We start from the raw sequence: 17,758 nt of genomic DNA on the forward strand, positions 1-17,758 counted from the left end.
CACAGGTTCAGCTTTTCTTCTACACTGGGTGATGTTCCCTAGAGTTTCCCTGTGTAAAAAGTGGGTCAGTTTCCCTGGGCCTTGGCCTTTAGGGAGAGTGAGTCATTTGATGAGTACTGCGGAGAGTCCACTGATCCTGCTAAGCAGACAAAGGACAAGCACAAAAGCGACAGCATAAAACAACCATCGTGCTGCATGAGTATTACTTTCCTTTTTTTTTTTCTTCTTTTAAACTTTTATTTTAAATTTCAGAGGTACAGGTGCAGGTTTGTTACACAGGCAAACATGTGTCATGGGGGTTTGTTGTACAGATTATTGCATCACCCAGGCATTAAGCCTAGTACTCACTGGTTATTTATCCTGATCGTCTCCATCCTCGCATTCTCCAGGGTGCGTTGTTCTCCTCTATGTGTGCATTGGTTCTCACCATTACATGTGGTATTTGGTTTTCTGTTCCTGTGTTAGTTTGCTCAGGATAACAGCCTCCAGTGTTGCTTTCACAGACAGAGTAAGCGAGACGGCTCCCAACAACCACCACTCCACGTGTTACCCCTCCAGTGTTTCTTTGATATTCGTATGTAGTAAGCAGATTTACCCAAATACAAATATTAAAATGTTGGAATCGAGATTGATATTAATCCTTCCCTTATTTCTTTATGTTTAGAAATCCCATCTCACACACCGCCTCCCGGGCAGCATGGCGGACGCAGAGCCTCTACCCAGCAAGAGAAAGCGCGAGCTGGACTCGGAGGAGGCGCAGGCCGCCAGCACAGAGGGAAAGAAGGCAGACGTTGGAAGTGGTACCTGTGCTCCTGTCCGCTTACCGTTCTCCGGCTTCAGACTGCAGAAAGTGCTGAGGGAGTCTGCGCGGGACAAAATCATTTTCCTACACGGAAAGGTGATTGAAACCTCTGGGGATGGCGCTGGAGAGGATGCCGTTGTGATCCTGGAGAAGATGCCATTTCAGGTGGAACAGGTGGCTCAGCTCCTGACAGGCAGCCCTGAGCTCCAGCTGCAGTTCTCCAACGATATCTACAGCACCTGTCACTTGTTCCCTCCAAGACAACTGCGTGTGAAAATGAACTCCAGCTGTCTGCATGAATGAAGGATAAATCTCACCATGTACTGCAAGAAAAGCGAGACAGAGCACACATGTGGTGTGATTCCAATGATACGAAGTTGAAAAACAAGCAGAACTGAACAGTGTACTGCTTAGGGATGCACACGTGTAATAAGACTCTGAGGACAAAAGGAAATGCTTAATCCCTGAATCAGGGAGGTGATTATCCTTGGTCGGGGAGGGGCAGGACAGCGAGAATGTGAACAGTTCTGGTTATATTGTTTCTTGGATTGTGAATTCTGTGCATATGTATTCTTTTTCTTTTACTTAGGGCTTCAAGTGGTACATATTTTAGACACACACACACCCTTGTTTCATATGTACAATGTATTTCCCAGTTGAAAGTTAAGACAAATGGGCAGGTCCTTTGATGGACTAGGAAGATCGTCCCATGAATTTCAAGGGCTCCATCCTCATTCTGAAGTTTCATTTTCAGTCACTGTTCTGAAAGTGAAGGTTATTTAGTTTCAGCCTCCTACTTCTGGATTTTGGGCATTAGTGGACTGTTTCTGCCAGCTTCCTTTTCTCTGGGGCATGGGGCCAGCCGGGCCAGCCCCAGAGGATGAGGGAGTCCCATGCTGTGCTAGAAGGCACTCCAGGTTGATTCCAGCCCTACCAGAATAGGGCAGTACAGGCAGGGTCCACAGGACCTGGAGGGGAAGCCCACACGTACCAGGCCCTGTGGATGTCCTCGGCAGCCCTCTGACAGAAAAGAGTTCTCTGAGTAGTGACTAACAGGAAATACCTTGCCAGATAGGTCATATCCAGGCCACCACCAAAGTGACTCGATCATCTAATATGAGAAATACTGCAGGCTTAGGGCATGGGCAAAACCAGAGAAGGTCACTGAATTGCTGAGACTCAGTTTCCCTGAATGAAAATTGAGAAATCAAATAGCTGCCTAGCCTGCCTCAGGGGAGTTCCTTATCATATGAAATCATAGAATCATTGTATCTCAGGTTTGAATGAAAATATGATAAAATCTCAGGTTTTAATAAGTAGCTCTTAACTAGAACTATTCATCAACAGCCTGGGCAACATAGTGAAATCCTGTCTCTACAAAAAATAAAAGTAAAAAATTATTAGCCTGGCATGGTGGTGTGCACAACAAAGGAAATAATCAGCAGAGTTAACAGACAATCCACAGAGTGGGAGGAAATCTTCACAATCTGTACGTCTGACAAAGGACTAATACCCAGAATCTACAAAGAACTCAAGTCAGCAAGAAAACAAACAATTCTATCAAAAAGTGGGCTAAGGACATGAATAGACAAGTCTCAGGAGAAGATATCCAAATGGCCAGCAAGCATGTGGAAGATGCTCAACATCACTAATTATCGGGAAATGCAAATCAAAACTGCAATGCAGTACCACCTCACTCCTGCAAGAATGACCATAATCAGCCGGGCGCGGTGGCTCATGCCTGTAATCCCAGCACTTTGGGAGGCTGAGGCGGGTGGATCGCAAGGTCAGGAGTTTGAGACCAGCCTGGCCAAAATGTTGAAACCCCATCTCTACTAAAAATACAAAAAAAATTAGCTGGGCACGGTGGCATGTGCCTGTAATCCCAGCTACTCAGGAGACTGAGGCAGGAGAATTGCTTGAACCTGGGAGGCGAAGGTTGCAGTGAGCCAAGATCGCGCCATTGCACTCCAGCCTGGGTGACAGAGTAAAGAATGACCATAATAAAAAAAAAATCACAAAATAATAGATGTTTTTGTGGATGCGGTGAAACGGGAACATTTCTACACTGTTGGTGGGAATAGAAACTAGTACAACCATTATGGGAAACAGTGTAGAGATTCCTTAAAGAACTAAAAATAGATCTGCTGTTTGATCCAGCAATCCCACTACTAGGTTATCTACCCAGAGTAGAAGTCATTCTATGAAAAAGATACTTGGAAATGCATGTCTATAGCAGCACAACTTGCAATTGTAAAAATATAGAGCCGGCCCCAATGTCTGACAATCAACAAATGGGTAAAGCAAATGTGGTATATATAATACCATGGATTACTACTCAGCCATAAAAAGGTAGGAAGTAATGGCATTTGCAGCAACCTGGATGGAATTGGAGAATATTATTCTAAGTAAAATAACCCAGGAGTGGGAAAACCAAACCTTGTATGTTCTCATTCGTATGTGGGAGCTAAGTATCAGGATGCTAAGGAGTAAGAATGATACCTTGGACTTTGGGGACCTGTGGGGAAAGGGTGGGGGGTGGCAAGGGATAAAAGACTACACTTGGGCACAGTGCACACTGCTCAGGTGCTGAGTGCATCATAATCTCAGAAATCACTGTTAAGAACTTATTCATGTAAGTTTCCACCTATTCTCCAAAAACCTACTGAAATAAAAAATTTTTTAAAATTGTCCTATCGTGAAGACACATGCACGCATATGTTCACTGTAGCACTACTCATGGTAACAGAGACATGGAATCAACCTAAATACCCATCGACAGTAGACTGGATAAATAAATGCGGTACATATACACCATGGATTACTATGCAGCCATAAAAAAGAGTGAAATCATGTCTGCTGCAACGTGGATGGAGCTGGAGGTCATTATCCTTAGCCAACTGAGGCAGGAACAGAACACCAAATATCTGTGTTCTTCCTTGTAAACGGGAGCTAAACGTTGAGTACATATGGACACAGAGAAGAGAAAATCGCCATTGGGGACTACTTGAGGGTGAAGGGCGGGAGGAGGGAGAGGATCAAAAAACTGCTTGTCAGGTATTATGTGTATTACCTGGGTGATGAAATAGTCTCTACACCAAACCCCTGTGAGACACAATTTACCTGTATAACAAAGCTGCATGTGTACCCCTTAACCTAAAATAAAAGTTTAAAAAAAATAAAAAAAAGAAATCCTATCTTACCTTTAGACCCAATTGAAATGCTGTCTACTTTATGATGTCTTCTCAGAGCCCTAAATAGAATAAATGGATTCATCTCCCAAAATCCATAATATTGTCTGAACCTCTCTTACTGAACTGTCAGGAGATGCTTTGTATTTTGAGTGCATGCCCATCTATCTCCTCCAGAACAAGAACCACCTCTCATATTTGCTTCACTCTCTCACCCAACCCCTAATACCTCTAGAAGAATGCTTGCACATAGTAGATGCTCAGGAACATGTGACTCATGTTCACATTTGTAATTAACCTCACACTGTGCTCCCAAGGGTTAGACTTTGATAATAGCTCTGATTACATTCAGTCTGATATTACTACGCAATATCCATCTCTTCTGCCAAATGGTAATTCAGCTTGCCTTCTAAACTTGATTTTCAGATCTTTTCAGTATTAAACACAAGAAAATTAACTTATATTTTAAAAGGTCCTTGAAGAAAATATCCACTTCATGTATTATTTTTGTATTTCACAGAGTTGCTTAATACAGTGCTTTACAAAATGAAAGTCTGAGCATATTACTTGAAATTCACAAAATCTTTTGTTAAAGTAGAGACTTCTATATGGTAAATAATAAAAAATAATAATAAAATCTAACACTGCAATTAAATCAGAAAAGTAGTCTAAAAATATCTCTAATCCATTATTCATTTTTTCATTAGAATAATTGTGATGGAGTGAGCATTTGCAGCAGTGTGGTCTTGAGTAACTCGGTCTGTTTAATCATTTTTGGGCTATTCCTATAAGACTCCTATGCATTTTTACAAAATGTTTCCTTTTCCTAATTCAACAACTTAGCATAATTTTCATAGACTAACATTTTCAAAAATAGTTCATTCTTAAAAAGAAGTGATTAAACAACATACCATTTTTCTCCAAAAGGAGTAGAGTTACAAATTAACTCTATAGTCTACTGTACAGATACATGAAAAATAAAAATGTAGAGTCATTTATTTTAGCTGCACACTTAGGAATAAAACACTTCTTGGGCTATAGGTCAAGAGCTTTTAGAGACAGTAGCTTATAGAGTTCAAAGAAAACTGGTAAACATTCATTTCTATGGTCAAAGAGTGAGTAATTCTTTCACCGCTAATTACAACTATTGGCCCAGAACTGAAGAAATGCAACATGTCATTATACCAGAAAGCATTTTACTATTTTTATTTCAAATTCAGAAGGTACATGAGCAGATTTGTAACATAGGTATATTGCATGTTGAGGTTTTGGCGCTTACTAATGACATTGCCCACATAGTATCCATCATGTCTAAAAGTGTCTCAATACTTGTCTCTTTTTTTTTTCATCTCTTTAAAAGTCCCAGTGCTTATTCTTTTCTTGTTTCCATCTGCAACCAATGTTCAGCTCCCACACATATAAGTGACAGCTCCCACATGTCATATTTGCTTAGGATAATGGCCTTCTGCTGTATACATGTTGCTGCAAACATAATTATTTATTATTTTCTCTGGCTGCATAGTAATTCACGGTATATAAGTACCTAATTATTCTTATTCAAGCTAAGATTCCTAAGTATCTAGTTTAATTCTATACCTTTGCTTTTATGAATAGTGCTGCAAGAAACATGTGTTGGTTAAGTGTCTTTTTGGGAAAATGATTTATTCTCCTTTGGGTATATACAGGCTGAAGATACTGATGAGTCAAACGGCAATTTGATTTTTAGTTATTTGAGAAATCTCCAAATTGCTTTCCATATTCTCACCAACAGTGTATAAAAATGTTCTTTCCTTCAAAACTTCAACATTATTTTTTTCACTTTTTTAATAACAGCAATTCTGTGTATAATAGTATCACATTGCCATTTCGATTTACATCACTCTGACGATTATAAATGTTGAGCAATTTTTTGCATGTTTCTTGACAGCTCTTGCATCTTCTTTTGAAAGTTCCTATTTCATTTGTATCCTTTTTATTTTCTCATAAATTCTGTATATTAATCCTTTTTATATGCAGTTTACAAATATTTAATTTTATATTGCAGGTTGTCTGTTTACTTGGTTAATAGTTTCTTTTGTTGTGTAGAAGCTCTTTAATTAGATGACAATTTTTGATTTTTGTGCTGTACTCACTTTTAAAATGTTAGGCATAAATTTTCTCTAGGGGCCAGTATCTAGAATAATTTCTATTTGTCCATGCAGGTTTTTTTATAGCTTGAAGTTTTAGTTAAGTTCTTAATATACCTTCAGTCATGTGTTTTATATGGTAAGAAGCAGGAATTCAGTTTTATTCTGCATATAACTAATCAGTTTTCTCAGTACCATTTATTGAATAAGGAGTTAATTCCCATTGATTTATTTCTGTTGTTTGTGAAAAACAAGTTGTAGAGGTGTAGCTTTATTTCAGGGATCTTTGAATATTTTAGGGGCCTCTCATCTGTTCCAGGGACACACATATATATATGATACATACGTGTGTGTGTGTGTGTGTGTGTGTGTGTGTGTGTAATAGAACCATGTTATACTGGCAACTGTAGCTTGTAGTACAGTTTGAACTCAGGTCAAGTGAGGTCAGGTTGATACTTTCTGTGTAAAGTTGTCTTGGCTATTTGGGTTGTTTTATTTTTTCATATACACTTTAGAATAGTTTTTTAATTCTATAAAAATGGAATTAATACGTTGATAGAAATAGCACTTAATCTGCAGGTTACTTTAATCAGCCTGCACATCTGAATTATATTCATTATTCAATGTCATTAGCATGGAATGCTTTTCTATTAATACTTGTGTCATCTCTGATTTCTTTTGGCAGTATTTTTTAGTTCTCCTTGTAGAGCTGCTTTACTTCTTTGATGTAATGTATTTCTAGGTATTATTTTTTGTTAGTGTTTATTGTAAATAGAACTGGTTTTAATTTTGTTCTCAACTTCAATGTCATTAGTGTGCAGAAATGCTACCCATTTGTGTATATTGATTTTGTATTCTGATACGTAGCTGAAGTCATTTTTAGGCTTAGGGATCTTTCAGTGAAATCTAGGTAGAAAATTATGTCATCAGTGAAGATAACTGGACTTTCTCTATTCTTATATAAATGAATTTTATTTCTCCACTTTGTTGAATTGCTCTGGCTAGGACTTAAAGAACTATGTTAAATAAAAATGTTTACAGTACCTATTCTGGTCTTATTTCTATTTATGTAAATAATGCATCTACATTTGCTTGTTCAGTATGATGTGGCTGAGAATTTGTAATAGATGGCTTTTTTATTATTCTGAGGTACATTTTTTATTTGCCTTGTTTGTTGAGAATATTTTAACAAATATTAGATTTTCTTAAGTGCTTTTTTTTTTGCATCTATTTTATTAATCATTTATTTTTTTCTATTATTTTTACAAGGTAAATTGCACTTATTGACTTGCATATAATGAAACGTTCTTGAATACATGAATACAACTCAGATGATTGTGGCAAAAATACTTTTTTTATGAAAACACCTTTCCAGTATTACATGGAGAATTTATGTTTTAATGTTCACAGAAATATTGGACTGTGGTTTTCTTCTGTTGTATCTTCACTAGATTCTAGGATCAAGATAATAGTGATTTTTTTGGGGGAGGGGGGGACGGAGTTTCGCTCTTGTTACCCAGGCTGGAGTGCAATGGCGCGATCTTGGCTCACCGCAACCTCCGCCTCCCGGGCTCAGGCAATTCTCCTGCCTCAGCCTCCTGAGTAGCTGGGATTACAGGCACACGCCACCACGCCCAGCTAGTTTTTTGTATTTTTAGTAGAGACAGGGTTTCACCATGTTGACCAGGATGGTCTCGATCTCTCGACCTCGTGATCCACCTGCCTCGGCCTCCCAAAGTGCTGGGATTACAGGCTTGAGAGATAATAGTGATTTTATATGAGTTATGGTGGCATCTCACCATGATTTTTTGGAATACATTTAGTAGGGTAAGTACCAGCTCATCTTTATATATGTGGTGGAATTTGGCTATAAATTTACTTAATCCAGGGTTTTTTGTGGTTGGTATATTTTGTATTACTTATTCAATCTATTTTACATTTTATACATTTTTACTGTGTTCAAGATTTTGTTTTTTCCGGTTCTATCTTGGAAAGCTGTGTGTATTAAGATCATTTATTTTCCATATATTTTATAATTTGCATGCAGAGATGTTCATAGTCGTCTTTAAATATTTTATTTATGTAGAATTAGTCATGATTTTACAACTCTAAAATTTAAATAGATGCAGAATAAAAGTTTGACACAATTTAACATCCCCTTATGATAAATATCTAAAAACATTAGATATGAGAAAAAGTATCTCAAGCCAATAAATCTCATGTACAGAAAAAAAATGCACACCTAAGAACATACTAAACAGGAAAATCTGTAAGCTTTTTCTCTATGAGCTAGAACAAGGATATCCACTTTCTTCAGTCCTACCAAACATAGTACAAAATGTCCAAGACAGAGAACTTAGAGAATAAAATCAAAGGAATTCAGATTGAATAAAAAAAATTAAAGTATCCTGTTGGAAGATGGCATAATCTTATGTATAGAAAAGTTGAACACTTTACTAAAAACTATCAGAATTACTAAACAAATTCATTGAGCTTGTAGAACACAAAAGCAACATCTTAAAATTAGTAGAATTTCTATACCCAAACAACTACCTCAAAATGATATTGAAAAACAATCTTATCCACAATAACTGTAGTAACTATAATTTGAAATAAAGTCTATCAAAAAGGTGAAACACTTTACATTATACTCTAAAAAGTATTAAATAAAAAATTAAATAATATACAGATGGAGAAATATTACTCATTAATCAATTGGCATTAATATTGATAAATATTTGTATTGCATGTAATAATCTACAGATATAAGGCAACCTCTATCAAAATACTAGTAACATACTTAAAAAGGTGACAGTTCCTTAGAGAAAAGGCAGTATCTTCAATAAACGATGTTGAGAAAACTTTATATCCACATGCAAAGCAATAAAATGAGATTATCACCTCAGAATTTAAAATAAATTAGTTACTTAAACGTAAAGCTAGAAACTCTGAAACTACTACAAAAGATATAGACTAAAACCCTCATTACATTGGTTTGGGCAGTGAATTTTTAAATTTAACTTCAAAATCTGAGAAACAAGGAAAACTGGAGGAGTCAGATTATTACAGTATAAATCTGCTGCACAGAGTCTGATATAATCAACATATGAGACAACTAAACAATGGGAGAAAGTATTTGCAAATTATGTGTGTGATAAGAGAATAATGTAAAAAACATGCAAGAAACTCAAATGACTACACAACAAAAAACAACTATGAGCAGCAGGCTAAATTTTTTTTTTTTTTTTTCTTTTTTGAGATGGTCTCTCTGCTGCACAGGCTTGAGTGCAGTAGCACAATATCGGCTCACTGCAAGCTCTACCTCCCAGATTGAAGCGAGATACTCCTGCTTCAGCTCCTCTAGTAGCTACACTTTTAGGCATGTACCACCATGACTAATTTTTCTAATTTTAGTAGAGATGCAGTTTTGTTGTATTGGCCAGGCTGGTCTTGAAATCCTCACCTCAGGTAATCCACCCACCTCAGCCTCTGAAAGTGCTGGGATTGTAGGCATTAGCCACCATGCCCAGCACAGGCTTAAATATTTTTCAAGAAAAGACATGGCCAAGAGATAAACTGAAAAATGCTCAATGTCAATTATTGCCAGAGAAAGACAAGCAAAAAAAATCCATGAAATATTTATAAAATTTACCTGTGAGAAAAACAAAAATACTAAAACAAAAATAAATACCTATGAGATATTTAGTAAAATAAAAACATTGGTATAGATGTAAAGGAAACACTTGACACTGTTGGTTTGAATGTAAATGAGGACAGACATTATAAAAACAAAATAGATTTTTGAAAAAAATTTAACTACCATATAATCCAGCAATTGCACTTTCAGATATTTAAAATGAGAATGAAGAAATACTTGCACTTCTACATTGTTTGAAGCACTCTTCACAATAACCCAAATACGGCATCGACAGTTCAACATCTAATACAAACGAATAAAATATGGTATATGTACAAAACATAATTTTTTATTTATTTTTTTAAATTGTTATTTTCAATCACATGGATTAACCTGGATGATATTATTTGTTGAAATAAGCCAGTCACAGAAAGACTAGTATCTCATGGTTCCACTTACAAATGGATATTTTAAAAAGTTAATCTCACTGAAGTACAGAGTAATATGGTGACCACCAGGTGCCAAGATAATAGAAGAAAAGGGGGTGTTGGGAAAATGTCTGTCAACAAATACATAATTATAGTTGTATAGGAAGAACAATTTCAAGAGATTTATTGTTCAGCATGATGACTCTAGGTCATAAAAAATGTATATGTATGAAATATGCTAAGACAAGGTCATGTGGTCTAACCAAAAAAAGTTAACTCTGTTAGTTAACACATTTATTACACAGGGCTAAGTATTGGACAATGTATGTAGACTTCAAAACACTATGTTTTGAAAAGTAAATGCCCATTTCATCTGTCAAGTTAAAAAATATGTTTCAAACTTTATAGAAAGTAAATATTTCAAATATGATCTGTATTTGTCATAAACTTGACTGAATAATATTAATCACATATAGCTTTGTGCTTTGTCATTTGTAAATTATAACCATAGAAACTTTGATACTTGAACATCATGCCATGGACCCTGCACAGTGCCTGAAAGAAGCCAATTTACTTTAGGGCTTTTACTTCAAGTTTGGGGCACCCACAGTTTCTGGTGCTAATGCTAATGATATGAAAGACAATAAAAGGGCAGGCGGTCCCATGACTGCTGATGGTCCCATGACTGGCCACTCTGTGAACACAGTAAACAAATTTGCATGTAAAATAACAGAAAATATTTTAATTCAAAAACTGGCATAATCTTCACATATTTTCCAAAGAAAATAACCAAGGATTGGCTACAGATAGGTGACTAAGTATAAAAACTGTATGCTGAACTTCACCCCTGACAAAAAAAGTCATATAAAATAACAGTGAGAAAATCCTTGAAATTATAGTATCAATATAAAAAATATTCAAATTTAAAATTTACAGAGGTAATTTCATTATTTGGCAACCTCTAACATTCACACTTAGAAATTCTGCATGGAAACATAAGTTGTGCTGTAAGTATATCATGAAACATGGAAAATTTATCACCACCAACTGTTAGAAACTTAATCACCAAGATATATTTTATATTTGACACACTTTATGTAAGAACCTTTTAAAATTTTTCTTTTAAAAAAGAGCTAAATAATTTAATTCTCCCACTCTCCGCAAATACGCTATGACTTTTATCTTTATCTGATGTCAAAGTTATATTGCTGAGCAAACTCTCCTGTTAAAATCAACTTTTACTGCATTAAGTTTCAGGTAAGGCACAGTGGCTCATGCCTATAATCTCAGAACTTTGGGAGACCAAGGTGGGCGGATCACCTGAGTTCGGGAGTTTCAGACCAACCTGACCAACATGGAGAAACCCCATCTCTACTAAAAATGCAAAATTAGCTGGGCATGGTGGCAGATGCTTATAATCCGAGTGTCTTGAGAGGCTGAGGTGGGAAAAGAACCTAGGAGGAGGTTGTGATGAGCTGAGATTACACCCTTGCACTCTAGCCTAGGCAACAAGAGCAATGCTTCATCTCAAGAAAAAAAAAAATTTTTTTTCTCATCAAAATCTACAAAGTACTATGTAAAATGACATAGAATAAAATCAGAATTGAGAACACTGTAGCCATAACACAGAAAAAGAAGGTCTGTGATGCATATATAGTTGGAATACACATAAGAGGACAAAACTAAATATAATTAGAAAAAAAAGAAACAGACTTTCTCTTTAAATTCAGCAAGAATCCACTTTGCAGCCTGGAAATATTGTTCTCTCCACATGAAGAATGAATATTATTTCTTCACTATTGACATTTTCCATATATGACTTGACTTGCAGACTAACTCCAGGAAAAATATTTATGGCTTACTATGGAGCATCTGTTACATGAGAAGCACTATCATGTTTGCTTGCTACATTTACATATCAAAATATTCTTGCCAGGAATGGTGGACTCACACCTGTAATCCCAGCACTTTTAGAGGCTGAGGGTTGGATCAATAATGTAAGGAGTTCAAGACCTGCGTAGCCAATGTGGCAAAATCTTGTCTCCACTAAAAACACAAAAATTAGGTGAGCATTGTGGCAGACACTTGTAATCCCAGCGGATTTAGAGGCTGAGACAGGGAGAATTGCTTGAACTCAAGAGATGGAGGCTACAGTGAGCTAAAACTGAGCCACTGACCTTCCGCCTGGGTGACAGGTAAGATTCCAGCTTAAAAAAAAAAAAAAAGAAAAGAAAAAAACACCAGAAGAGAACACAACCAAAAAAATTTTAAAAATATCTAAAATCCTCATGACTCATGAAGCCTCCCAAGTAATTCCCTGAATATAATGGCTTAACAGATAAATTTACAAAAATCAATTACAAAAAGTTAAAGGAACAATAACTAATAGGCGTATAGAGGTTTCTCCAATAAAACACAATGAAATACCCTAACTAAAAATATATATACACAAATTATGAAATTATATCTAAAAATCATTTTGTGTGCCCTACAACATCTTATGAAACTTACTTAACTAATCGCCTTACAATGAATACTCCTTACACTGTAAAGCAAAAACTAATTATAAGAAACAGGAAAAGTATGGGGTCTGTAAAATAATAAATAAAAAGTAAAGATATGGATTTGCATTTAGCATTATTGAGGTTTTAAGTTTTCTAGCAAACTAGTCACCTTATGAAAATGTTTTGTTTCAATATTCTGTTTTCTGAAAATAGGTAAAACTCATGCTCACACAAACACACATATTCTACAATTCTATTACAGTTACAAAATATCATTATAGACTAACGTGTATATTTAACTGTATGTGAATCAAAACTAAAAGTTTGTATGTGTAGGTAGTTCACATGTTCAAAGAAAAATATGTAACAAAATTTTAAAATACTTATTTGGGACATAGAAATGTATTTTATTTATACTTTTATATAGTTTTATTATGACCATAAAAATAAAAGATACAGCATAAATTGTGAGTTGAATTATATCATTATTTACTTTCCAAAAATTAATCTGTAAGGCTTTTATCAAATGTTATAATTGAATGCAATAATAACATTCAAATTTTCTTTTGTTAAAGTTACAGAGCAATAATTTATCTAACAACTTTAGTTTTGGATGATGTTCTATATACAACACTCCGATTTAGTGTAATGCCTGGAGGGTCAGCCTTAGTTATTTCTACTGTGAATTACTGATGTTGACACAGACTTAATTTTGAAGTAAACGTTGTTTTCATAGTTACTGCATCTGTAAACATATATTTTACTATGAGCTTTCTGGTGTTTTCTTAGCTGTCATTTTTGAACAATTCTTTAGATAAACTCATTACATGGATTAGGGTTTTTTCCAATGTAATATAAATTCCCTGATGTTGAACAAGTTTTGAGAAATTCCTTCAGGTTTTTTTTCTAATACAAACTCTGCACAATGACATCTATGAAACAAGTAATGGTACTATGAGCCTGTTTATATTTTTAATGTTCCTCTTAAGAATGAATGCTCTTCTTCACTTTAATGACTTATATTTTCTGAAAGCTATTTTGACAATAATTGCACTTACAATGTTTTTATTAACTCTTGGATGTTGAGTAAGATATGAGCAGGTATCAACAGCTTTTCCAATTGTTATATCTGTGGAATCTTCCTCGAGTATAAATGCTTTCTTGTGCAACAAAATGTGAGTACTAGCTGAAAGTTTTGTCACATTTTTCAAACATGTAGTTTTTTAGAGTGTCAATTACCTTACTAGCAATCAAGAGTGACAACTACTTAAAGGCTTTGACACATTCTTAACATTTCTGGGGTCTAGGATCACTATATCTATTTTAAGTTTGAGGTGTTGTGAATAAGATTGTCTCATCTTTCAGGTTTGTAGAGTTTCTCTTCAATATAAATTGTCTTATGTTTCCTGAGAATTGAGGACTTGTAAAGGCTTTGATACATTCTTTATGCTAGTATGGTTTCTCTCCAGTATGAACTGTGTGTAGTAAATATTGAGAACTTTAGTTAAAGTCGTTGTCACATTTTTCACATTTGTTGGAATTCTCTCTAGTATGAAATACCTTATGTTTAGAAATGGTTAACAATATATACTAAGGGCTTTGTTACATTCTTGAAATTAGTAGTTTCCATCCATTGTGTATTATTTTAGGTTCCGTAGGGTTTAAGAACTAGTTTAAAGTCTGCCACATTCTTCACAAGTGTCAAAATTCTCTCCAGTATGAAGTTGCTTATGTTTAGTAAGGGATGAGAACTGGTAAAAAGCTTTTCCACGTGCTTCAGTATGAAATATTTTGTTTACTTAGTGCTGATTCACAAAAGCCTTTGCCACATTCTTCATATTTGTACAGGGTTTCTCATCAGCATGAATTCTTATGTTTACTAAAGGTTAAGAATACACCAAAGCCTTTGTCACACTGTTCACATTTGCAGTACTTCTCTCCATTATGAATGGTTAAGATTAGAGAAATGGTTAAAAGCTTTTCCACATTCTTCATATTTATTAAGCTTCTCTGAAGTATAAATTATCTTGGCTTGATGGCTGGTTAAAGCTTTGCCACATTCTTCGTATTTGAAGACTTTCCCTCCACTATGAATTCTCCTAAGTGTAGTAAGGTGTGAGGACCAGTTAAAAGCTCTGCCACATTCTTAACATTTGTAGGGTTTCTCTCCACTATGTATTCTCTCATGAGTAGTAAGGATCGATAACCGGTTAAAAGCTTTGTAACACTCTTTACATTTGTAGGGTTTTTTTCCAGTATGAATTATCTTATGTCTAGTAAGGTGTGAGGACCAGTTAAAAGCTTTGCCACATTCTTTACATTTGTAGGGTCTCTCTCCGCTATGTATTCTCTCATGAGCAGTAAGGATTGATGACCGGTTAAAAGCTTTGCCACATTCTTTACATGCATAGGGTTTCTCTCCAGTATGAATTATCTTATGTTTAGTGAGGTCTGAGGAACAGTTAAAAGCTTTGGCACATTCTATACATTTGTAGGGTTTCTCCCCACTGTGAATTCTCTCATGTGTAGTAAGGATTGATAACCGGTTAAAAGCTTTGCCACATTCTTTACATTTGTAGGGTTTCTCTCCAGTATGAATTATCTTATGTTTAGTAAGGTCTGAGGAGCAGTTAAAAGCTCTGCCACATTCTTTACATTTGTAGGGTTTCTCTCCACTATGAATTATATTATGTTTACTGAGGTATGAAGAACAATTAAAAGCTTTGCCACATTCTTTACATTTGTACGGTTTCTCTCCACTATGAATTTTCTCATGTATAGTAAGGATTGATAACCACTTAAAAGCTTTACCACATTCTTTACATTTGTAGGGTTTCTTTTCAGTATGAATTATCTTATGTTTACTAAGTTGTGAGGAACACTTAAAAGCTTTGCCACATTCTTTACATTTGTAGGGTTTCTCTCCACTATGAATTCTCTTATGTGTAGTAAGGATTGATAACCACTTAAAAGCTTTGCCACATTCTTTACATTTGTAGGGTTTCTTTTCAGTATGAATTATCTTATGTTTACTAAGTTGTGAGGAACACTTAAAAGCTTTGCCACATTCTTTACATTTGTAGGGTTTCTCTCCACTATGAATGCTCTTATGCGTAGTAAGGATTGATAACCACTTAAAAGCCTTGCCACATTCATCACATTTATAGGACTTCTCTCCACTATGAATTCTCCTATGTCTACTAACGTGTGAGGAACAGTTAAAAGCTTTGCCACATTCTTTACATTTGTAGGGTTTCTCTCCGCTATGTATTCTCTCATGTGTAGTAAGGATTGATAACCGGTTAAAAGCTTTGCCACATTCTTTACATTTGTAGGGTTTCTTTCCAGTATGAATTACCTTATGTCTAGTAAGGTCTGAGGAACAGATAAAAGCTTTGGTACATTCCTTACATTTGTAGGGCTTCTCTCCAGTATGGACTCTCTTATGTTTACTAAGGTGTGAGGAACAGATAAAAGCTTTGGCACATTCTTTACATTTGTAGGGTTTCTCTCCAGTATGAATTCTCTCATGTGTAGTGAGGGTTGATAACCACCTAAAAGCTTTGCCACATTTTTTACATTTGTAAGGTTTCTTGCCAGAATGAATTCTCTTATGTCTACTAAGGTGTGAGGAACAGTTAAAAGCTTTGCCACATTCTTTACACTCGTAGGGTTTCTCTCCAGTATGAATTCTCTCATGTGTAGTAAGGGCTGATAACCACTTAAAAGCTTTGCCACATTCTTCACATTTATAAGGCTTCTTTCCAGAATGAATTCTCTTATGTCTACTAAGGTGTGAGGAACAGCTAAAAGCTTTGCCACATTCTTTACATTTGTAGGGTTTCTCTCCACTATGAATTCTCTCATGTATAGTAAGGATTGATAACCACTTACAAGCTCTGCCACATTTATTACATTTGTAGGATTTCTCTCCACTATGAATTCTCTTATGTTTAGTAAGGTGTGAAGAACAGTTAAAAGCTTTTCCACATTCTTCACATTTGTAGGGTTTCTCTCCACTATGTATTCTCTCATGTGTAGTAAGGATTGATAACCGGTTAAAAGCTTTGCAACACTCTTTACATTTGTAGGGCTTCTTTCCAGTATGAATTATCTTATGTTTAGTAAGGTCTGAGGAACAGTTAAAAGCTTTGCCACATTCTTTACATTTGTAGGGTTTCTCTCCACTATGAATTTTCTCATGTGTAGTAAGGATTGATAACCGGTTAAAAGCTTTGCCACATTCTTCACATTTGTAGGGTTTCTCTCCACTGTGAATTCTCTCATGTGTAGTAAGAATTGATAACCGGTTAAAAGTTTTGTCACATACTTTACATTTGTAGGGTTTGTTTCCTGTATGAATTAACTTATGTTTAGTAAGGTCTGAGGAACACTTAAAAGCTTTGGCATATTCTTTACACTCGTAGGGTTTCTCTCCAGTATGAATTTTCTCATGTGTATTAAGGATTGACAACCGCTTAAAAGCTTTGCCACATTCTTTACATTTGTAGGGTTTCTCTCCAGTACGATTTCTCTTATATTTAGTAAGGTAACAGGAACAGTTAAAAACTCTGCCACATTCTTTATTTTTTTCAGGTTTCTTTCCAGTATGAATTATCTTATGTTTAGTAAGGTCTGAGGAACAGTTAAAAGCTTTACTACATTCTTTACATTTGTAGGGGTTCTCTCTACTATGAATTTTCTCATGTGTACTAAGGATTGATAACCGGTTAAAAGCTTTGCCACATTCTTTACATTTATAAGTCTTCTTTTTAGCAAGTCTTATCTTATATCTATTTGAATATAAAAATGTATAGAAGATCTTTATATATTTATAATATAAATATGTCTTGCTCTGTGTAGCCATCAAACATTTCTTAAGTTTACCATAAACTCTTTTGTGCATTTTACAACCATCCACACTTTCACAGACTTTTCTTAGTGGTACATGTTCATCTCCACAGTTTCCATATCTTCTCAGTATCACTCTTGGAAATACATTTTTTGTGTCCTGCTCTGGCAATAGGTCTTGAGCAAAATAAGAACATATAACTGAAAAAAAAAAAAAAC

General features: G+C 35.3%; 1 protein-coding gene and 1 pseudogene across 1 annotated transcript in view; one reads left to right on the top strand and one right to left on the bottom strand.

The window, feature by feature from the left end:
• The first annotated feature begins 697 nt into the window (after nucleotides 1–697).
• Nucleotides 698–1,105, top strand: LOC101036543 (m7GpppX diphosphatase pseudogene; annotated as a pseudogene).
• Nucleotides 1,106–5,172: 4,067 nt separating this feature from the next.
• LOC101036219 (uncharacterized) overlaps nucleotides 5,173–17,758 on the bottom strand; it is a 40,688-nt gene continuing 28,102 nt past the window's right edge. The window contains exon 3 of the mRNA XM_039478461.2: nucleotides 5,173–17,740. Coding sequence (XP_039334395.1) covers nucleotides 14,835–17,740 — 2,906 coding nt within the window. The 3' untranslated portion in view covers nucleotides 5,173–14,834. The remainder of the gene's footprint in view (nucleotides 17,741–17,758) is intronic.

The sequence above is a fragment of the Saimiri boliviensis genome, chromosome 12 (assembly GCF_048565385.1).
Source record: "Saimiri boliviensis isolate mSaiBol1 chromosome 12, mSaiBol1.pri, whole genome shotgun sequence".
NCBI classification, from domain to species: Eukaryota; Metazoa; Chordata; class Mammalia; order Primates; family Cebidae; genus Saimiri; species Saimiri boliviensis.